Source organism: Heteronotia binoei, chromosome 2, assembly GCF_032191835.1.
Source record: "Heteronotia binoei isolate CCM8104 ecotype False Entrance Well chromosome 2, APGP_CSIRO_Hbin_v1, whole genome shotgun sequence".
Lineage (NCBI taxonomy): Eukaryota > Metazoa > Chordata > Lepidosauria > Squamata > Gekkonidae > Heteronotia > Heteronotia binoei.
In genome coordinates, this window is record NC_083224.1 from 110,812,911 (window position 1) to 110,837,023 (window position 24,113).

The 24,113-nt window shown below is 42.3% G+C and overlaps 1 protein-coding gene across 4 annotated transcripts in view; it reads left to right on the forward strand.

The window, feature by feature from the left end:
* Positions 1-24,113, forward strand: part of OSBPL9 (oxysterol binding protein like 9) — a 116,365-nt gene that overhangs the window by 51,691 nt on the left and 40,561 nt on the right. For 2 of the 4 annotated variants that reach the window (XM_060231817.1, XM_060231818.1), the window contains exons 4-5: positions 12,787-12,863; positions 21,614-21,709. In XM_060231817.1, coding sequence (XP_060087800.1) covers positions 12,787-12,863; positions 21,614-21,709 — 173 coding nt within the window. Of the gene's footprint in view, positions 1-12,786; positions 12,864-16,637; positions 16,792-21,613; positions 21,710-24,113 lie in introns of those variants that run through there. The other 2 variants (XM_060231819.1, XM_060231820.1) reach the window with 2 other exon arrangements.

Here is a 24,113-nt window from a genome sequence, read left to right on the forward strand (position 1 = left end):
GGTTTATATATATAAGCTACCTAATATTAAATAGGTACACACAAGGCCCAGCCCAACAAGGTCTCATTTATGTCTGATCCGGCCCTCATAACAAATGAGTTTAACACCCCTAGTTTAGGCACACTTTCTTTTTGACCAAAAGATTCTCAGAACAGTTTAGGCACGATTAAATGCAACACAAGAGAAAAAGGACTAATTTAAAACTCCCTGGACAAAAGATAGAGTGTGTTTCACCATGATCCCTCATCAGTGCCTACAACTGCACTAACACTACCATGATTCAACTATATCAGAATAGGATACAATTCCCCACCAACACCCAATTGGATGCTTAAGATCATTGATCATCATCTTAATCTGTACTGTAACTAGCACCAAATTGTTCTTAAACTGTTTTTAATGCTTTTTAATGTAAATGTTTTATTGTATGCTACATGTTGCGAGCTGCCCTGAGCCTGCTTCGGTGGGAAGGGCGGGATATAAATCCAAATAAATAAATAAATGTTCTATGGGGGAAAACTTACTAAAACTTATACTTGTGGCTGTTAAAGTCACCAGCGTATACAGAAGGCTAGGTTGATAGGACATGTACTGGCCATGAAGCTGCAGGAGGTTTGTAAACATTGGCAACATGTACTTCCCCAACTTTTACTACAGTTGTGTGGATGTCATTGTGGATGTTGGTCAATACCAGCTTCACATTTTCAATTTTGCTTTGGGCAGAAGTCACTATGCCATCGGTGATTTATTGGTATTGGTATGTGATGCCAATAACATATCCCACAATTTTTGTTATATGGCGAGCTTGATTTTTGTTATCAATATGAATTTCTTGAACAAGAGCTAAATCTATTTTATTGGCTAGTAGGATTCACAACAACTGTTGGCATTTAGACTTGCTTATACCCTCAATATTCATTTAGCAGATTCAGCTGCTGTCTCCTATGCCCCTTGTCAGGTAGTCTTGAGAAGGACTGTTTGATTGTTTCCATGTGTGTAGTGTAGCCAGGAGATCCTACATCTGTCTGGTAGCCAGAAGTTCCAGCTCTTTAGGATTATCCAGAGTGCACCATGAGGAGGTGAGCTAGAATTGCACCCCAAGAATTATCATATGGCATTATGTGTAGAATAGCCAGGAGACGGCTGCCAAAAATTCCAGCTCCTTTTAGTGTTATGCACCACTAGGTGGCAAGCTGGAGTTTTAAGGCAAGAGACATTTCAGAGGTAGTTTGCCATTGCTTGCCTCTGCATCACGATCTTAGTATTCCTTGGAGGTCACTATTCCAAATACTAGCCAAGGCCAACCCTGCTTAACTTCTGAGATATCATGATCAGGCTAGCCTGGGCTATCCAGATCAGTTTGTTTTCATTCTATACGTCTCTGATGTTTCCGAGACAATATCCTGAAAGTTTGCTTATGCTGGTGACAGGGTGATTTCAGTAAGGCACAAATCGATTGAAAGGACTGAAGAAATACTGACTAGGGACCTAAGAATTTTGGCTGACAACTACCAGAAACGGTGGTTCATCCCAACCACAGGAAAAACAGAATGCTCCTATTTCCATCTCAATAACAATATTCCCAACCCTGAACTGAATGGCTTCCTTTATGGAATCTGACTACACATAACCATACACCTCAGTACTTTGGTATAACCCTGAACAGGACTTTGAGCTATGTATACCATCTTACTAATATAGCAGCAAAAATACTTGCACACAACAACATTTGCTAAAAATTATTTAGTATAATTTGGGGTGCGTCTGCTACAGCAAGCGGCCCTGTGGTGCAGAGTGGTAAAGCAGCAGTACTGCAGTACTATGGTCTGAACTCTCTGCACATGACCTGAGTTCAATTACAGCAGAAGCTGGATTCAGGTAGCTGGCCCAAGGTTGACTCCACCTTCCATCCTTCCAAGGTCGGTAAAATGAGTACCCAGCTTGCTGGGGGGGGGGGGAAGTGTAAAAGACTGGGGAAGGCAATGGCAAACCACCCCATAAAAAAAGTCTGCCGTGAAAACGTTGTGAAAGCAACGTCACCCCAGAGTCGGAAACGACTGGTGCTTGCTCAGGGGAACTTTCCTTTCCTGCTAAAGCACGTAGATGCTGAGCTTTGGGGCTGGTGTATAGTACTGCAGAATATAGTGCTTCGATGTGGTTCAACAGCTCCTATGTCCACAAATTTGATGTTCAACTCAATATAACAATGAGAACCATCAGTGGATGTATTGAACACACTCCATCCTATTGGCTACCTACTTTGTACCCCCCCCCCATCTCAGAATGCAAGATTGTTTTCTTCATGAATATGGAAAGATCATTGAAAACAGAGTTGCCCATCCACACATACATGGCTAATGAGGGCTTATCCAGTCTAAAGTCCCAACACTCAGCAGTAAGATCTACACCAATCACAAAACTTCAAATCTAGGGAATAATGGTTGCAAACTTGGATGAAATCAGTTCCACACAATATCCATAACCTGATAAACACCAAAAAGAGGCCTGCAGGATTTGACTTGCCACATAAAGTATGGAGGATGGCTAACAGAATGTGAACAGGCAGTTGTGCAGACCTGTTGTTTAAATGGGGCAAAATACTAGCATCCGAATATAATTATGGTGCAGCTCCAGGGCCGGCTCGCCCACTAGGCGGTTGCCTAGGTTGCTGAGAGGAGGGGGGTGCCAAATTGGGCTCCCCCTGGTGCCCACAACAACCGCCTAGATTGCCTGTCTCCCCCCACCACCACCTGCCTTACATCCCCCCCCGAACGTGCGGAACTGCACTGCGCCGCAGCTGGGCCCTACTGGCTTCAATGCAGCTGGCATACCATCTGATGCTTTGAAGCCCATGGGGGGAAGGTTTTGCTCCCCCTCACTTCTGGATCCAGGAAGGAGGGGGGGAGCCTTCTCCCACATGGGCTTCAAAGTATCAGAAGGCATGCCGACCGCATTGAAGCCAGGAGGGCCCAGATGTGGCGTGTTCGGGGGGGGGGATGGACCGCGGCTGCATTGCTGCGCCAGGGAGGTAGGGAAGGCGGGTGGTGGAGGAGCCAAGCCTCCTGATGTGGGGGGGGGGGGTGTGTGTGCAGGGAGGAAGAGGAGATAACAGCAGCAGCTGCTAGGTCTGGCTTGGCCCTCTTGCTCCCACTGCCCTGAGGCTGGCCAACCTGCGCCCTCCCCAAAGAGGAGCCGCTCTGGGCGAGCCCGCCCCGCCCCTTGTGAGCCACCAGCTCTGGTGCTGGGGGAGGGAAAGAGAGCTCCCTGGCCCCGGGCACACTGGCGGATGTGCTGGGCGGGGTGCTGTTGGGCCCACAAGGGACCAAGGCCCTCCTCCCACCCACTCTCCCTCCCTCCCTGTCCACTGCGCCTTTGGCTCCATTCCCCCTCCCTCCCCTTCAAGCAGAGCCAGCCTCGTGGACTGCGGGGAAGGAACTGCTGCCTGTTGGGCGCCCCGTCCCTTCCTCTCTTCACCCCGTGCCTGCCTACTGGGATGGGAGCCGCTGGAGGGAAGGGAAAGGGGCAGTGACCCCCCCCCGCAGGGCATCCACCTGGCCCAAAGGGCGCTGCGAGGGTGGCAGTGGGCAGGAAGCCTGCCTAGGGTGCTATGTGCCCTCAGGCCAGTACTGTGCAGCTCACCAAATTATTTTCCATCTGTCGCAGGAGTATCAGTGTTGTGCTTTTCAGGGAGATGTGATGGAGCTCTTTGTGCTCTCCCCAGCTGCGACTGAGTGGATTGAAAATTTAGATACTAGTATTTAGGGGGATTGCCCAATCTGTCTCCATAGCCATTATATCTACTTGGTTACATATTTTATATTATTATATGCTTCCTGTGTGTAACTCTGCCATGTAATAAATAAACAACTCTTTAGGAACTGCTGTTTGCACTAATGGATTCTATTTGTTCCTCATGAGGTAGATTCTTGGCAACACAGTAATGTCGCTTAAGGATCTCTACTGGCACCCAGACATAATGATATTGATCTATAAAGTATTTAAAATTATTTATAGTCCGCCTTTTTCATTTGAACTCAAATAAATGGAACAAGCACTTTCTAAGCTCATTTAAAGATTTGCATCTAATTTGGTTGCAAAGGCATGAAAAAGAACCATGTTTAGTAGCTTTCCCCACCCTCTCCAGGCCTCACCCCTTAAATCTTCAGGAATTTCCTAACCAGGAGTTGGAAAACCCTATCACCTTCCCTTTAGCTGCCCCTCTGACTTCAGATTTCCATCACCTCTCCACTCTCTGCAGCCTTTATCTAGGTAAAGGACAGTTTTTCTTTGCAGTGGGGGGACCAAGGCAGTTTACATCATTCTGCTCTCCCTGCTTTGATCTGCACAACAACCCTATGAGGTAGATTAGGCCGGAAGTGTCCAAAATCACCCAGTCAACACGGGACCCACTGGGCTTGCAACCCCCCTGTCCCCCCGGCCGCTTGTGCTTTACATCAGTCCTGTTATGCTGGCATTGCCAAAATGGCACTGGGTTCTGTTGAGGGGATATACTAAAAGGAATTACAGGATTGCCTATTGAAAACAATGGGAGAGACCTGAAAGCCCACTGGAGATAATGAGAGCCGGGAGTGCCAACTGACTTCATGGACTCAAATGAAATAACAGCACAAAATAGTTGCAATGAAAATACAAAGTCAACTGTAAATTAATGTCTCTGGGTCCAGACAAACAAACTCCCAGATAAGAGTCAACACACTTAACCACTACACAAAACTGGCTCTGGGCAAGTGACCCCCCCCTTGCTATCTTTCCATCCACCCACCCAAATGAAGGCATTCACTTCCCCCCACACTTGGTGTCTTCCCACCCCCCCATACTAATACCACCCACCCAAACCACTTCTTCCTCTTAACTACCCTGCACCCTTGGCATGCTACTACCCCCCCCCCGACATTCACTCACCCACACCCTTGCTGTCTTCCCCCCCAACTCTTGGTGTTCACTTACCCCCACCCTTGCCATACTCCCACCCACTCAATTGAAGGCATTCACTCCCCCCCACCTCAAGGGGTGCTGATCTCTGCCAGCTGGAGAGCAGTTGTAATTCTGAGTGATCTCCAGCTGTAACCTGGAGATTGACAACAGTGATTCCCCAGGGGGAATGACACTGTACCTGTCTGAAGTCCCACCCTTTCTCAAACCCTACCCTCTCAAGGCCCCATCCCTTAAATATTCAGGAATGTCCTAACCTGGAGTTAGCAACCCTATCTCCTTCCCTTTAACTGCCCCTCTGACTTCAGCTTTCCTTCACCTTTCCCTCCTGTGCAACCTCTACACAGTCTGTCTTCACAGTGAGGGAGGGGGGACCAAGGCCAGGGCAGTTTACATCATTCTCCTCTCATAACTCCATGAGGCAAATTAGGCTGGAAGTCTGTGACTGGTCTAAAATCACCCAGTCAGCTCCCACTGCAAGAACCTGGGTCTGGCAGGTCCTACTCTGAAGCCCTGACTCCTCTGCCCTCCTCAGACTCCACCACAGAACCTGGAACTGGCAGCCATAGTCAGGACTGGTACCAATGAGTTCTGCCTCAGAGGCTCATAGTGAGACCATAGTGAGAGAACCATAGTGCTCTGTGAATCAGTGCAACAGGTGACTCAGGCAATGAGAGGGTAGGAAGAGCCAATAACTGCCAGAACTAAGGTTGTTTGCATTTCACTGAGAGAATCAGCTTTGCTGGCTAGCAACAACCACTCAGGTGGGAGAGAGGCTCAGACTGAACCCTTGGCACGCAAGTACTCTTGATTGATAGTTTGACAGGCCAAAGGTTGATGCAGTGCAGTCCCACCCAGTCTCAACCAATGAGGGAACTGGGATTTCCAATGTGAAACCAGTTTTATATCTATAGATAACAGGTACTGCAAATGAGTGACTCCATCAGACCATGCAGGTGGTATTCAACCAGTTATGAGTGGGCTTGCTGTTTTCTGAAAAATCAGCTTCACAATTTAGGGTGTGTGTATATAAATGCATATAACAGAGGAGAAAGGGATTTCCTAGGCTTGTTAGCCCAAGCTGTATATTTGTAGAATAAAAAGACTCACAGAATGTTTACTCCTTTGTGAATCTGAAAAACTGACTTAGATTGAAAATAAGATTTTTCTGAGAAAATTCATTTTCCATTCATATGCTGACTCCTTTTAAAAAATATTTACCTTCATCAGTTTGTGTCTGAAACAACCATATAAATGTTAAGAGTATATTGCTTTTGGGAATGTATGGATCTCTCTCAGGTTCCCAATTTTGTTTTTACTTTTGGCCATATCGACAGCCAGAAAAGTAGTAAACAAGAATATCTCATCTGTCATTGATGGATGTTTTTGCACTTCAAATTCAAATTATGACTTATCTGTGGCTCAGTTGCCTACTATGTGGAAGCATGCTTAGAAATGCCGTGAATAGAAATTAAAATTAGAGACCTGAATTTCCCACAAATGTGCAGTTTATTTCAGAAAGATCTAGAAAAGTGTTACCAGCACTTTTTTACCAGAAGTATTACTGGGAGTATTATAAGAGCCTTATCTGGGTTTATTTCCACATATCAGACAAATGGCTGTTTAATAAGTGGAAATAATAATAGATTAGATTTATGTAATAAGAATGACTATGATTTTTAAGGCATAGTTCATTCTCTTAACCTCTTGTTCTGTACTATTGAATATACATATTTGAAATGAGGTAGAACTCTTAAATTTTTATCAACACTTATTATGACCAAGAGATCAGTCAACAATTTAACAGCACAATTTACATACAAATGTAAAAAATAAATAAATTTTAGGAGAGCATGAAGACAAGGGTGGAGCCACTGTCATCATGAATAGATCAGACTATATCCAGAAGGCTCAAAGACAACTCTCAAATACTGCGTTTTACAAACAACTGGACTTTTTACAAACAACTGGACTCCCTGCATAGGAATACAGAAAACCACAAAACAAGATTATAAAGGAATTACCGTTGCACATTCAGGAACAAATCCTATCAGACACACTATAGGAACCTTGACCAGATACCTGAACAAACCTGGCAACCCAGGATGCCCCATTGTCTCAGACATAGACTGTGGGGGGTATCTCAGTATATGGACTCTGTTCTAAGACCCTATAACATAAATGCTCCTAGTTATGTTTGTGACACCACAGACTTTCTCAGAACAATACAATCTTTGAACAACCTTCTGAAGAGAATACTATTTTAGCCACCGTGGATGTGGAATCTCTGTATACCAACACAAAGATGAATTTCAAGCCATGAGGAATGTGATTTCTGACAGCAATAAAGTTGACTTAGCCACCAAACTGTGCCATTTTGTTCTCACCCATAACCACTTCAGATTTGGTGACAAACCCACATGGCCCCACAGTCAACTAACATCTTTATAATTGACTAGGAGCGGTGCTTCCTGAACTCCCACCTACTCCTACCTCTTGTATACTTGTGTTACATTGATAATGTTTTTATCGTCTGGATACATGGTAAAGAAGCCCTGGACATATTACACCAAGCATTCAACAGTTTTCATCCCACCAGCAACCTGACAATGAACCCTTCTATGCAAGAAATACATTTTCTGGACACTACTGTAAAAATACACAATGGATGCATAGACAGTGCCTTATAACCAGAAACATACTGACCCAACATACCTACATGCCCCCAGCTACCATACTGAACATACAAAACAATCCATTGTATACAGCCAGGCTCTATGCTACAGTCACATCTGCTCCAATTCTCCAGACAGAGATTCTCATCTGAGAGGTCTACAACAAACCTTTATGGAACTAAAGTATCCACCAGATGAAGTCAGGAAACAGATTAACAAAGCCAGAATGGTACCCAGAGAAAACCTGTTGCAAGTCAGGCCCAAAAGAGGCAATAACGGAGCACCACTAGTGGCCACATACAACTTTTATCTCAAAGTAGGAGTCAAGTAGCACCTTTAAGACCAGCAAACTTTTATTCAAAATGTAAGCTTTCATATGCATGCATACTTCTTCAAACAAGGGGATGGGGTACAGTAAGCTGAAATACATATAGCTGGTGGGTTAAGCATGTAACAAAGTTAGGATCAAATGGCAAAATAGTGTAATAAATGGGAAGACTATTTGGTGTGGATAGCATTTGCATGGGAAACCAATAAAAGGTAATAAAAGCTGCCTGCTAATTGCTCTCGCTACAAGTCTAGGTAAAACAAAAGGACATGTATTTCCTAGTGATGTTCTTGTCCAACTAATTCACTTTTTAAAACATAAACATCATTCTATACATTATAAATATCATTCTGGTTTGCCATTAGAAAAAAAAAGAATACATTAAAATATAGTGAAAATGGGTTACGTATATGTGATGAGATAAACAGCCAATATCCCTTATTTGAGTATGTCAATACAAAAAATATTATTCTGTTACACTATTTTAAAAGAGAAATACGTTGGAATACTGTGGATATATAGCTATACTCAGAGAGAGTGGGTTTAGCATATGTAATGTGATAAAAATCCAATATCCCTGTTCAGTCCTGGGGAGGTGTTTGTTCCAAGTTTCATTAATAATTTGTAATTCAGCAATTTCTCCATTCTGTTCTTGAAGTTCCTTTGCAGTAAAACAGCTACTTTGAGGTCACCCATCAAATGCTCTGGAAGGTTAAGTGTTCTCCCACAGGCTTCTCGGTTTTGTAATTCCTGATGTCAGATTTGTGTCCATTTATCCTTTGGCATAGGTTTGTCACATCTGTCTCCAATTTTGACATATTTATTTGCTTCACTGCTTCCCCCAGAATTAAATCCATACAATGGTGATTTATATACTTAGCTTGTTATTCCTTTTGGATCTGTTAAAACATCTTCATTATATTGCATGCTAATTTGCTATTCAACCTCTGCCTTACATGTATGGACTGATAAATTCATTTTCATTGTATCTGAGGAAGTGTGTGTGCATATGAAAGCTCATACCTTGAATAAAACTTTGTTGGTCCTAAAGGTGCCACTGGACTCAAACTTTGTTGCACTGCTTCAAACCAACATGGCTACCCACCTGGATCTATCTTCATGTGAGAAACTGAGAGTGAGAGAGAAACTGAAATGCTACAGTTATCTCTGTGGAAGAGAACAAGGACAACAAGGCCTATGTTCTTTGGGTGTGTTAAAATTAGTGCATCAACAGGCTCTTCTGGTTATTTATTAAATGCAAACAAATATAAGGGAATTATATGCTATATAGTCTTTAGAAGTATTATTGACAGTAAACATTTCCACATAATGTTTTGAATTTGTTTAACTCTGTTTAAACACATGATTATTTCAAAAAGTAGTTAGTTATTTCAGTTGAATTATTTGTGGTTGGGATATAAAATTAGCATGGGGTGCTTTTTAAAAAATGCTAAATATGTCAAATAGAGCATGATCAAATGTGCATAATTTATTTATTTAGGGCATCAGAAAATTCCCCCTGCTCAAAGTTTTCCAGAAAACCCACATTGCAAGTGGTCAATGTGAGTGATTGTCATACTGCTTATCAGTACACTTCATAAACATAACTGTCACTTAGCTACTGCAAGATTGACACTGCATCGGTGTCACAATAGAGTACCCATGTAGCATTCCATTCTTGAGGCAATGAAAGCTTTGAGCATATTAGAATAAATATTTTCATTGAAAGTAATTTAAAAATCTTCATCGATCTAACTGCTATGGTAAATATGAGCTATGATGCTTGTATCTCTGAATGTTTTCAGTTGTTTTAGCCTTTGGACTATTGTATGTGTAATATTTTTCCTCTCGACCTATGCTATATAAATTTAGCAATATGGAAAGCCACTTTGGATCCTGTTACTATCACGTGGATTTGTAACTGGTTGACAGATCGCACCCAAAGAGTGCTTGTGAATGGTTCCTCATCCTCTTGGAGAGGAGTAACAAGTGGAGTGCCTCAAGGATCTGTCATAGGACCTGTTTTTTTCAACATCTTTATAAATGATTTGGATGAAGGAATAGAGGGAATGCTTATTAAATTTGCCAATGATACTAAATTGGGAGGAGTTGCAAATACAGTAGCAGACAGAGACAGGATACAGGATGATTCTGACAGGCTGGAGAATTGGGCTAAAACAAATGAAATGAATTTTAATGGGGATAAATGTAAATTTCTGCCTTTAGGTAGGAAAAACCAAATGCATCATTATAGGATGGAAGAGATTTGCCTTGGCAGTAGTATGTGCAAAAAGGATCTAGGGGTCTTAGTGGAACATGCACTGAACATGAGTCAGTAGTGTGATGCAGTAGCTAAAAAGGCAAATTCAATTTTGGGCTGTATCAACAGAAGTATAGTGTCCAGATCACATGAAGTGATGGTATTGCTTTACTTTTCTCTGATTAGATCTCACCTAGAGTATTGTTTTCAGTTGTGGGCACCATAGTTTAAGGAGGATATAGACAAGCTGGAATGTGCCCAGAGGAGAGCAACAAAGATGGTGAGGGGTCTGGAGACCAAGTCCTATGAGAAAAGGTTTAAGGAGCTGGACATGTTTAGCCTGGAGAGGAGGTGGCTGAGAGGTGATACGATCACCATTTTCAAGTACTTGAAGGGCTGTCATATAGAGGATGGTGCAGAATTGTTTTTGTTGCCCCAGAAGGTTGGACCAGGACCAACGGGTTGAAATTAAATCAAGAGTTTCCTGACAGAGCGGTTCCTCAGTGGACCAGGCTTCCTTGGGAGGTGATGGACTGTCCTTCCTTGGAGGTTTTTAAACAGAGACCAGATCGCCATCTGACAGCAATGCTGGTTTTGTGAATTGGGCAGCTCATGGGAGGGAGGGCTGGGGGTTACATCAATGCTTGGTTCTTGTGTCCCCTTCTTCACTCTCAGGGTGGTGCTGGTTGACACTTTGGGGTCAGTCAAAAATTTTTCTCCAGGTCCGATTGGCAAGGGATCCTGAAAGTTTTTGCCATCTTCTGGTCATGGAGCAGGGGTCACTGAGGATGTATGTGTGTAGGGGAAGTATTTGTGAATTTTCTGCCTTGTGCAGGGGATTGGACTAGATGACCCTGGAGGTCCCTTCCAACTCTATAATTCTACATGCGATGATGTGGATTGTAGCCCACAAAAAGTACGGTACAGTAAATCTGTTAATATTCAAGGTAGCACATGATGCTTCGTTGTAACAATTAATGATGTAATAGTCAAACTTTAGAATTCTCTAAGGTGAGTAAGCCCTTCCCAAGAAGATGTGTGCAGTTGGTATGAGATAACCAAGATCCTTCCTGGCCCCAGGCTAAATGCTTCCATTGCCTATGTCTTGGCAGAGCCACAAGGTAGACTATGAGCCTATTTTCTCAGTACAGCAGATAGTAGGTGGGTTGGGTGGAGCAAAAAAAGCAATGCAGCCATTCTTGCATCTTTGCTGGTAATGTTTGTTTCAGTGGGATCCCACTCTTGAGATTCCAGTGCTGTCAGTAGACTATTTTAAATTATTGCTTGTGTGCGTGGTTCCTGTGAAGGAAAAAAAGATCTAGTGTTTGATTTATTTTTGTCTACCAGTGGTTCTTTGCACTTTGAAGTATTGAACCTATAAAATATTCTGTTATTGTTTAGTATAAGACATTTCCCAGAAAAAAATTGGAAGACCTCCCCCACATGCATGTATTTAGAGGGTTGTAGGAAAGGGAAACTGGGAGAAAGGTGCCTGTCTTTCAAGACCCTCCCGCCCAAGTAAACTGAAGAAGAAAAAACCTATTAACATAATAACTCAAGGAATCAGAATGGTGATTGGGACTTCTGGGATTCCACTGGGATTTTGTCTTTTCCACTCTTAATGTGACACCCATGTAAGAGCAGATGCCCTATGACAGAGCATGATGCAAGCCAAACAAAAACACCACAGCACATTTTTTCCTGGCAGTTGTGTGAGGCCATGTGTCCAGTGGTAGAAAGCCATAAGAGAGGAGACAGCGGCAGGCAAAGAAACACGGTGTTTCCTGGTTCAATTGGGTTGACCCCCAAGCTGAGATGTGGTTTTACTTTTTTGTAATGAGCCTGCTTTCTATAGATATTTTGAACTGCTTTCCAGGGATTCAGGTGAAAAAAGTGAAATACAAATTCGATAATTAAGTAAATAGTGTCATAGACTGCAGTTTATTTAGTCTGTCATCTACTGCCCATTACATGCGAAACTCTGACCAGATCCCATGTTTTATCCTGCAATCCTGTGCATACTTCCCTAGAAGTAAGACCCTTTGAACACAATGGGACTTATGTCTGAGTAGACATGCATAGGATTGGTACATTAGTCACTCCAAGTGTGTCTGGAACCAAGAAATTCATTCTTTTCATATAGGGTATTTCATTAAAACAAAGCTAAGACAGTTGAAGTACAGTATTGTGTAGAACTGGCTCCACAGACTACAGTTGATTATAATAGTATGGACTGGGAGGATGATTTATGGGTAGGGAGAGTGTCAGTGTGGTGATAGGTTTTAAACGGAGACTTCTGGGTTCATTTTTTTTGTTGCCCTCTTTGCTCTACAAAAAGTTGTAGGCACAAATGGATAGCTATAGTTTGGCATAATCTACCTTTGTCAAACCTTATTAGCTATAAAGTAAATATTTCTCTTATCAACTAAGCTGTCCTGTTACCGGTTAATTTAATTAGCAGCAAAACCATGGAGTTTTTTTTCATGCAGTATACTAAAACAGCTGGTTTTCTGGAGATGGTCCAGTTGGCTGTGTGTTGTCTTGAAGCTATATTATTAATACTTTCCCAGCTCGAGATGCCGATGAGAGAGAGAAATGGATTCATGCTTTAGAGGAAACCATCCTTCGTCATACACTGCAGCTTCAAGTAAGTTATATTTGCAGTCTGATTTGGTAACTTTCAGAATGTCTATCTAAGATAACCTTATCAAAATGATGAATGTTTTTTAATGCAGAATGGCTTATGTGTTATAAAATATGGCCCATCTTGATTCTAAGTCCATGGTGTGCATGTTATGGTGTTTGTAGAACAAAGCCATTTAACATGAGTCTCAGTCATCTAAAAGTTATTCATTTGAGAGTTGCTTGTTTGTGTGATAATTTATTACACTTATGCTGCCTTGTTTATTACACTTATGCTGCCTAAATGTTTCTAATAGTGTTGAAGAACCAAGTACTACATGAATGGATGATCTCTGTGAGCATGTTTTTTGGCTTTGTTCAGTAACACTTTAAATTTGTTTTGTGATTACTACAGTGTTTTGTGGAGAAAAAGTATTCTTATTTACAATTCAGGGGATTATGGCACCGTTATCAATGAGATGACAAGGAAGAGATATGTGGGGAGATCAATATATGACTTGAAACAGGGCTTTGAGAAAGGTCACTCCAGAGTGACCAGTCTCTTTCCGAGCAATTAAAAATGGTTCTTTTCCCATCCACCAATGCTAGCAATAGCTTCTTTTGTTTATGTGAAGGACACAGAAGCAACTACATCTTTACTCAAGTGTGCAGTTCTGGCCACTGTATCTGAAAAGGACATTGCAGAGCTGGATAAAGTACAGGCGAAGGAAGCCAAGATGATTAAGGAGCTGGAGTACCCTTTCCTATAAGGCTGAAAAATCTGCAACATTTCAGTTTAGAAAGCAGATGACTAAGGGAGTGGGACATGATAGAGGTTTATAAAATTATGCACAGAATAGTGAGAGTGGACTGGGAAATTTTTTTTGCTCTCCCAAATTGTATAATTCAAGGGCATCCAATGAAGCTGATGGGCTGTAGATTCAGGATGGACAAAAGGAAATGCTTTTTTATGTAGATGATTAAAATGTGGAATTCACTGCCACCAATATCAGGTGAGGACAGACTGTATTTCTGGGAGCTTCCCCTCCCCCTCCAAAGCCATGGAAGCTAGCAGTCACAAAACAGCTCAGTGGGTCAAGCACATCATACAATAGCAGCACATACAAAACCTAATGTGAGATGGTGTGCAGGATGCAGTGATGGCCACAAACATAATCAGTTTTAAAAGAGTTAGATAGATTCAGGTCTGTCAGTGGCTACATGGTAACTAAAGGGAACGCCCCACTGAGAGGCCATAAACTTTTGAATACTAGTGTTAAGAAGACCTCTTTGCCCTGTTGTTGACCCTCTGTAGTAACTGGTTGGCTACTGTGTGAGATGCTGGAGTAGATGGACTATTAGCCTGATCCAGAGGAGTCTTATGCACTGGATAGGATAACAGTAGCACCAGCAGTTTTTCCCATCTGCTTCTGCTCTTTTTCCTTCATACATTCAGCCTTGCACTGAATAAGAAAGGAATGTGCTAATTAATTTCCACACACACATCAAAGCTATTTGCCTCTTGCGGGGGACATAGTGGTATCTGGAATTTTTTCCACTTTAGGGCTTTTCAGTTTGGTGTGGTGGAACTTTTTCATACTTGAATATTGCTAGAGTTGTTGACAGGCCTGGAGAAAATGTGATATCCCTTTAATAGAGGCTTAATGTGTAGAAATGGGCAGCAGAAGCTTTCCATGACATGGAGGTAAATAATATGACCTGGTAAATAATAGTATCTATTAAATGCTTTGTTCTCATGACCATTTCTTACATAACCAGGGAAATGCTGTTTGCCACTTTGGGATCTGGCAGCAATTTTTCTCCAGGCCAGTTTGGCCAGTGATCCTGGAGGGTTTTGTTTTGTTTTTCTTATCTGGGTGTGGAGCAGATGTCAGTGGAGGTGTATGGGGAGAGGTATTTGCAAATTTCCTGCATTGTGCAGGGGATTGAACTAGATGACCCTTGGAGGTACCTTCCAACTCTTTGCTTCTAAATACATTCTTTCTCCAGCCTGCTGGCAACCCTAAGCACTGCAGACCAGCTCACATTAGGTTTTGTATGTGCTGCTATTGTATGATGTGCTTGACCCACTGAGCTGTTTTGTGACTGCTAGCTTCCATGGCTTTGGAGGGGGAGGGGAAGCTCCCAGAAATACAGTCTGTCCTCACCTGATATTGGTGCTACTGTAGCTTAACTCCATAGGGAACTACAATTTGGTGAAAATAGTGTCTTCATATGTGTCATCAGGCCTCAGATTCAGCAGGAGCTCACAGGAGCACAGCTCCTGAACCTTTCTGAGCATTCCCCCTCTTCCTCCCCGCCTACCTTGTTCATTGAATAGTAGGTGCAGCTGCATAACAATCCCTGGTTTAGGAAAGAGGGCAGCCAGCCACCAAGAGCTTTGCCACGCCCTCAGCAGCCCTCATTAACCCCTGGAGAAGCCCGCACACCCTTTCTCCACTTCTTATGTGATTTTGGGTGGCAGGTGGCTTGCTGGCCTTTTGACTGGGGGGGGGGGGGCACAGGAGAGCCCCAGGCAAGTGGGGTCTGCTTGGGCTGGCTGGATCTCTAGCCAGCCCAATCAGGCCTTGCTCGCCCGGGGCTCTCCTTGCTTGCATTGGATTGCTTTTGGCTGGGAGGGGCATATGCTGATGAGTTATGCTGATGAGCTCCACCACCTATTTTTCTACAAAACGATCCTTGTGTGTCATCATGTTCCTGCAGCCTTCCCAAAATCCCTTCTCTTGGTTTCATGGAAGCTTGTAAATGTGACTATAGCAGAACTTGAGCAGATGTAAAAATGTTTCTTTTTTACTTTTTAAAAACTGTTTGCTCTTAATGCTGATTTCATAGAACTAAAACAGCTGGGTCCCTGCAGCTATAAATACAGGAGGGGAATTTTATAAATTATAATGCAACATCTGATAACATACTCCTGCTTTGTTATTCCTGGCATTTTTGCTTGAAAACAGCATTTTCCACTTGATCGCATAGTTGCTGAGCTAATATTGCAGAGACCAGGTTGCATCTTTGTGTAAATAAACTCTGGACATATGAAGCAACTTTCTGGTCTGTTTAAAATTGCATAAAAATTAAAGCTACCCACCTGTTATTACAAAAGCAATCATCTGCAAAAACACTAAGCATGCTGTTTGATCCTAACTTTGTTTAGAAGCACTGATCAAGTAGATTTAACTCCAGAGAAACCAGATTAGGATTGGAGATTTACAATTTCAAGGATCTTTACATTTTATTTTAGTAGTGATGAGAGTTCTGCCTATAGTGCTATATTTGCCTATAGTTGTGTGGCTTCCTATGTACTCAGCGATGTGAAACACTGTGGGGGGTGGAGACACAGGAAGTTAACAGACTAACCTAGAACTAGCCAAGTACGTGGTAACCAGCCAATTAAAAGGAAATTGCTGGAGGCTTTTCAGATAAACTAAGGACGGATGAAATCTGTGAATCTGTGGCTGCTGTGACATTGTCCAAGCAGGTCACTGTTGTTGTAGACGGCGGCGGCTTTAGTAATTGCTCAAGGCGTCCGATCCCTTGTTTGCCAAATGCCAAAAGAGCTTGCCTTTCTGTTCCTGAGCTGGTGGTGTAACTCGGTCCAATTTATCTGCATCCGTGAGGGCAGAGTTGTGCCAGCTCTTGCCGTAAAGGGAGGGGGGAAGCCGGAAATGTCCATTATGGCGTGTGGGAATGAAGCCGCTCGCGTTTGCTGAGCCCTCTTCCTCACGCGAACCTCCCCTTTCACCCCTGCTCGGATTGGGAGGGGTGACGATTGGGCGGGGAGGCACCTGACCCATAGCCAATAGGAAGTCACCTTGGTGTTGAAGCGAGCTGTGTGTGAGCAGCAAGTCTGCGGCGCGGCGTCCCTGCGGGCAGGGGGCCCACTTTAGGACAGACCTCTCCTGGCTCCGTGATGGGCAGGGGGAAGCATGGCTAGCGTGAGTAGGACCAGTTCTGGGGTGGCGTAGCGTCGAAACTGACAGGATGGGGAACCCTCAGCATTCGCCGGCCTGCTCTGCTAAGGCCAGTCCGGATTCCTGGGTTCCTCGTCAGTCGAAGGGGGAAGCGATGCTGCTGACCCTCTGCCCCGCAGTCGCGGCAGGCGGGGTGATGCGCCTTGGGAAATAATGCTCACGTGGATTATAGACCCGACTTGGCACCTGCTTCACTTACCTAGCAGTCTAGGGAGTGAGCGCGTGAAGGCTGGAGAGCGGGTGCGTGCCATCTAGGTTGGGGTTATGGCCGGAGGGGGGGGACCTGATATATATATTTTCCAAATCTAGAACAGCTTCAGTTGTGTGTTAATGGCGAACAGTGTGTGTCTATAAATTACTTCGTTGAAGGAGTCCCGGACTTATTTAAGCATCCCGAGATCGGAATAGGCAGTGGATAAAAGGCATTGGTTTGTTAAGAAAGGCCCTTTTATTTAGGTCATGGGAAAGCTAAGTTCCTCTAAAGACATTTTATTAATCAGTATAGCACTTTGTCTTAAACTGAGTGGTCTTGGCAGCCGAATACAGATGCTATGTAGCTCAGCGGTGCAAATAATAAGAAAGTGTTGATGGCTGCTGAGTGGCCCAGAGCAGTTCGGGTCACAGTGTAATTTAGTACAATGATAGCTGTACTGATTTACACCTGATTTACAGAGAGATAGCTGTAAATACACAGAGATACAGAGATAGCTGTAAATACACCTGATTTACAGAGAGAGATACAGTGGGAGCCATGCTTCCCCATTAACTATTAATCACATACCTCTATAGCCAGTGGTGCTTCTGATCTTGTAGAGATTCTTCATCTGCAAAAACGTATTATCATCTTGTATGTTACCAGATTTATTGGATTTTGTTATGTATTGGAACTGGAGTTTGGCCTTAGGGCCAGCAGAGACTTGGCTGAGCTTGAGACCCTAAAACAATAGCCACCTGGATTCTGGAAGGAGGCCCATCAGGGATCATTAGGCCATTTATTAACCTATAGTTGTGTGTAATGGGATTCAAGAAGGAGGCCTATCAGGGATTGTTAGGCCAGCTGTTAACCTATAGTTGTGTGATGGTAATGGGTTTTTGGGTGGGGAGGTTTGCATGCATATAAGCAGGGCCATTGGTGCTGCCAGACAGTTCTGTTCCTATCTCACTATGCTGAATCACTGAATAAAGAGCTGAAGTCACTATCTCTTGGGCGTCCTCATGCTTTGAACTCAGTACATTTTACTGGCGACGAAGGTGGGATCCTGGTGAGCGAGGAGCCCCGGCCATCGGCACCGCATCGTGCATCGGTGCACTCTGCATCCAGTACCACACAATGCATCGCCACCGCTGGATGACATGACTGCCGCTCCAGGACACTTCGATGAGTTCAAGGCCACCACTGAGGACTGGGAATCCTATGCCTCCTGCTTCGCTTTCTTCCTGGAGTCTTCGGACATCACAGACGAGGCAAAGAAGCGGGCCACCCCCTTCTGTGTTTGCTGTCACTCGACATTTGAGATCACCCATTCCCTGCTGGCTCTGGTTGACCTCAAAGACATGCCGTACCAGACCATCTTGAACCAGCTTCAAGAGCCCTTCGCACCTAAGCCCTCCATCATAGTGGCCCGCCACAAGTTCTACGGAAGGAACCAGGCAGCGGGTGAGTCGATTACGGCTTTCATTACGGCTCTCCGAAGGGCAGCCCGCCATTGCAATTTCAGCAACCCTGGAGGAGGCCCTCCAGGACCAGCTAGTGTGCGGCCTCAGGAATGAAAGAATCCAACAGAGGCTCCTTGCCAAGAAGGACCCCATGTTCCAGGTTGTAATGAAAGAGGCCCCCGCCACAGAGGCAGCAGACCAGTTCACCGCGGAGGTCCGTCTGCCAGCAAGCCCTGAACCTTTCTAAGGGGTCCCCCTATTCCTCCCCATCTACCTTGTCCATTGAAGAGTAGGTGCAGCTGCATAACAATCCTGGATGAGCTCCACCACCTGTTTTTCTACAAAATGACCCCTGTTTATAGTGTTAACTAATTCGTGACCTTGAACTGAAATACCACAATATGTCTTCAGATGTATGGTTTTAAATCTTATAATATACGTAAGCATTATGCAGATGTTAGATTTTTTAAAAAAACATGGCATAGTCTAAACAAATTGAAGCATGTTTAGGTCCCCCTGCTCTCAGTGGAACAGTTTCAAGATGAATTGTACCATTAAAGCTAATGAAAGTTAAAGCTGAATAAAACTTTGTTGGTCTTAAAGGTGCAACTTGGCTACTACTTTGTTCTACTGCTTCAGACCAACACAGCTGCCCACTTGGATCTAGAAACTTAAAGCTGTTTGGATTATAAACCCCTTATAAAATGATACCCGTTTGCAAAAAAATAGCTATGGAATAATATCGTAAATTGTGTGATCTTGATAATTTTATCTGCATCTGTTTAGCTATTTAATGTCATTCTACTTAATGTCGTTCTGTTAATATATTAGCTACACAGATAGAAACACTGCATATATTCCACTAGAGTACTTTTATCAATGCTCACTGTGAGAAGCAAGGTAGGTAGCCAGAAAGTGACAGCTGAGATACAGAAAACTTCTTTGGATTCTGCTGCTCTTTAAATCTTGTGTTTAGAGACTTTTATTCTGAAATAATTTGTATTGAATGTGAAAGTTTAGCACTTAAAATGCCTAAATGAAATGTACAAATTGTATTCAATGAAATACATAACGAAGTAGATCCAAACTGCTGCCAGTACGAATATGAATGTTTGTGGTGTTTCCCTCCCCCAGCAGTCCCAATCCATGGTAAGTAGATTCCTGAGGTCATGACACCTGCTTGTGGAACACCCAGGAAGGGTGGTTTCTCCCACTTCCCACTACAGCCCTATAACCTGGGTGATAATTAATTCATGTGAGTCCCACAACAAGAGCAGGGAAGATCATGGCAAAGATTTGTTTTTTCTATTAGTGATCTAACCCAGTGAACTTGTCACTGTGAAGGCATGGTTCATTAAAAAATTTACATCTTTTTTTCTTCTACATTCAAGTATTGTTAGGGGCTAGCCAGCAGGAACACATCTTGCTTCTTTTAAATAATTGCATGACTGCCAGTTTGCTTGAGGTTCAGGGTGCTGGTTATGACGTTTGAAATCTTTCATGGCCTAAGACCTAAACATCTGAAGGACCATCCCTCCCTTATGCCCCTATGTACATTATGGTCTTCTAGCTGCTCTCCAACCCGGTAAGGTCTTCTGCCTAGTATGTACCAGATCCTGTTCCTTTTTAGTAGTGGTTCCCACTTGGTGGAATGGGATCACTAAGAATGTGAGCAAGACAAGGAGATGCTCTGGGGCTGTTTATTTGGTAGGGCTTTTACTGGTGTTTGAGCTGCAGGCACTGGGGGGAGGGGAGTCAGTGGGGTTTTGTGTTATTGATGATTTTGTGTAGAAGTAAGCCACAATGAGCTACAAAGGAAAGAAGGGATATCAGTATATTATTAAATATAGTTTAGCATATTATGCGCTAGAATCAGTTGAAGCCATACTGAATTCATTAGCCATAATGTGTAGCTTCTCATATATTTATTTAAAACATTTTGATACTGCTTTTCCACTTAATTCAGGGTCTTCAAGGCAACAAACATTAAAACGTATTGGATATTAAAAATAATTTAAAATACAAAAATATAAAATATTTAAAACAGTTACAACACACACAAACACAGAAACAGGAGAAAGACTGATAAGAGCTTTTAGGTGCTTTCACGCATGCTAAATAATGTGTTTCAGTTCACTTCAGTTCCACAAGCAAGTGAATCTTGTCATTTCACACAGTAAAATCCAGTTATAACATGCATTGAAGGTGGATTGGAAGCATGTTATTTAGTGTATGTGGAAGTGAGGGAATCCCAAACAAAGCAAAGTCTTCATTTATGGTAGAAGACAACAATAGGGAGAGACAGACAACCTCCCTGGAGAAAGAGTTCCAAAGTTTTGACATCACAACCAGCAAGGCCCTCTCTTGGATTGCTACATATTTAGCCTCAGATGGTAGAGGAACTTGAAGAAAGGCATCCAAATATGACCAGAGTGGTAGGGTAGATTTATATTCAAATAGGTGGTTCTCCTAATTTGCTGGCTCCAAGCTGTATAGGGCTTTAAAGGTCAATAACTGTACCTTAATTGGTCCTGGAAACAAATATACTTCATAAAAATAATTACTATGGGAAGAGGCACTCAAATATCATGAAAGCTAATTGCTAATGTCCAACAAAATTATGAAATCATATCAGTGTTAGCTTTCTGAGCGTCTGCTTATTTATCCATGTATTTATAATCTGATTTGTGGTTTCCTAATTTCATAATGTACAGTGTTTATATAAAATGTGTATCATTTCAAAGTGCTTATATATTAATCTATTGTACTAATTTATGTATATAGTAAAAGATTTGTAACTTTGTAGAAAAAACCCAGCAGGGCCTCATTTGCATATTAGTCTGTACCCCCTGATGTCACCATTGTTTTGCACAGGGCTTTTTTGTAGAAAAAGCCCAGCAGGAACTTATTTGCATATTGGGCTACACTCCCTAATGCCAAGCCGGAACTGCATTCCTGTGCGTTTCTGCCCCCAAAAAGCCATTCTTTGAAGTAGTTAAAAAGTATATCTAAACTTCTTATTTAATCGCTTGGTTTGTAAAGTATTGCTGTCAATTTGCTGTTTTGTGGCTTGCGTAAACAAAATTTGTTCATATTTTATACATCTGATTTTTTCTCATGCTGTGTACAGGGTGTGGATTCTGGATTTGTTCCAAGTGTCCAGGATTTTGATAAAAAACTGACAGAAGCTGATGCTTACCTACAGATTTTGATAGACCAATTGAAGGTATGTCTCTTCCTCCCCTCCAAATGGAAATTCAGTTATGAAGTACTGCTGATCCTGGAGTTGGAGTGATAGGTCATCTTGATCTTTACTTTGGTTCAAAAGTTTTATTAAATTACTGAAGTCAACCTATTTGAAGAAAAATAGAAAATTTTAACTACAACGGTATGGTCATTATGTGTTTTTGATAACAGTGACATATGATTGAAGCATAATAAAACAGTGACATATGATTGAAGCATAATAAAACCCAGTTACGAAATGTGGATTATATGAACTTTGACCATAATGAAACACCTTGCTTTGGGTGTATCCATTTTATCCTTGAGTAATCCTAGGCCTCATTGGAAAAAAATATAATGGAGGTATGGTCATTAGGTTTTATTCCAGGATAATCTGTTGCTGTAGATATCTAAGAATAGATTGACACCAGGATATTTGGTCTGCATAGAAACTTTCACATGAACAGCAATGCATTCTGCTAATTGGAGAAACAGATGTACTCTGGCCATAATGAAACCGCTTGCTTTGACTGTATCCTTTTCATCCTTGCACTCTACATGGGCTGCCTTTGAAGACAACTAAAAAAATTCAATTAGTACGGAATGTCACTGCTTGGTTCCTGATGTGGACTGGAGCTAGCAGATCTGTCTACATTACTGAGATTATGAAACGTCTACAATGGCTGCCATTTTGCTTTCAAATTCAATTCAAAGTGCTTGTTTTAACCTTTAAAATTCTGTAGAGTTGTGTAGCACTTAATGTTGGATTATTATCTGGGAAGCCCAAGTTCAAATCCCTACTCTACCATGGAAGCTTGTTGAGTGATCGGTCCAGTCACACATCCTAACCTACATCACAGGGTTGCTGTTGGGGTAAAATAGAGGAAAGAAGAATGTTGTAAACTGTTAGGGAATTTTTGGAGTAGAGAAAACTTTCTAGGACTCCCATTCCCACTGGGTTCAATAAGTGGAGGGATGATTGGCAAGAACCCCACAAGGAGAGAGAGAGACTTATTCCAAAGTTAAAATCATTTATTAAAATTAAAATCATAATGCAAAAGCCTTCCAAATATATAAGAATCTAGTATGCAGCATACAATATTAATTCAAAATTCAATCTCTAAACATTGTGCATGGTATTTTATAAATGATATCCTTGGTTGCTCTGATTCACGACCCATAACGAGGGTGGTTGGTTCAGAATGACAAGGAATGACAATAAAATCACACATTAAGTACCTTTTCCCATCCTTAGGAGCTAATGTAATTGTCAGTCAGGTCTGTGATGAGCATCTGACAAAATTGACAAAACCCAACCCCTATCCTACAGTAGGGCATGAACTTTGCCTATAGTTAAAACAATTTCAGTGAGGGCAAGATTATTGTGGTGTTTCAAGTGTATATTATCTGTACCAGTGGGTCAGGAAGCTCTTAGACAAATACTACGTCACGAGTTCCTTCAGAACCTGTCAATCTAATGTTTAGGCTTTGGAGCTACTACCATTGATACAGAAAATATAAACTATTTTCTAGGACATGGGTCAGTTGCCTAGAAACAGTGCACTACATCTGTGCCGCAGAGGGTCATGGGAGAGAACCAGAGTTTCTAACAGTTAGGCTGTTAGCGAACAAATGTGAACATGAGTCAAGTCTCCTCACTTAAATTCCACCACATAAGCCACTTTGGGTTCTCTTGGGGAGAAAGATATGGTAACAAAGTATATAAATAAAAATTAATGCTCTAGAACCCATATACTTGCTGGATTGCCTCTCCTGGTATGCATTATTGAGTGCTGTGCTTGTTACAACTGGGGCAGTGCCAAACCTGAAGGAGGTTTAGGAGAGTTTCAGCTCATGTCCAGGGCTTTTCATTGGGAGTCCCAGGCCTTTGGACTCTTAGAGAAGTGTGTGAAATTCAGGAAGAAAGAAGTAAGATTGAATTATTTAAAGGGGAGTTTGGAAGTTGAATTGATGATTGATTGAATCTATTAATATTTATGATTGTCTACACATCTGGAAACTGAGTGTTTGTCAGAAAAATATATTTGTTTGTCAGTCTGAGGAAAATTATTAACTTATTCTTCTTTTTATGGGTGGTTTTTCTACTGAGTTTACCAGACAGTTGAAATTGTAATTGAGGCTCTTGCTTTCTGCTTTGACATAGTAAAAAAGTGCTTAAAAGTTATTGCACTTACCGTATGTTCTTAAATATTTTGGTTTCAAAATTTGTAGGAACCACTCCAGTATTGTGGGTGCTTGAGTGTTCAGGTCAGTTGTGTGAAGAAATGCTTTTTCGGGTTTATAGAGCAATGATAGTGGCTCAGGAGCCACATGTGGCTCTTCTGAGCACTTTTCTCTATAACATTCACCCCATGTTTCACGAAAATGACAGTTTCTTCAGAAAT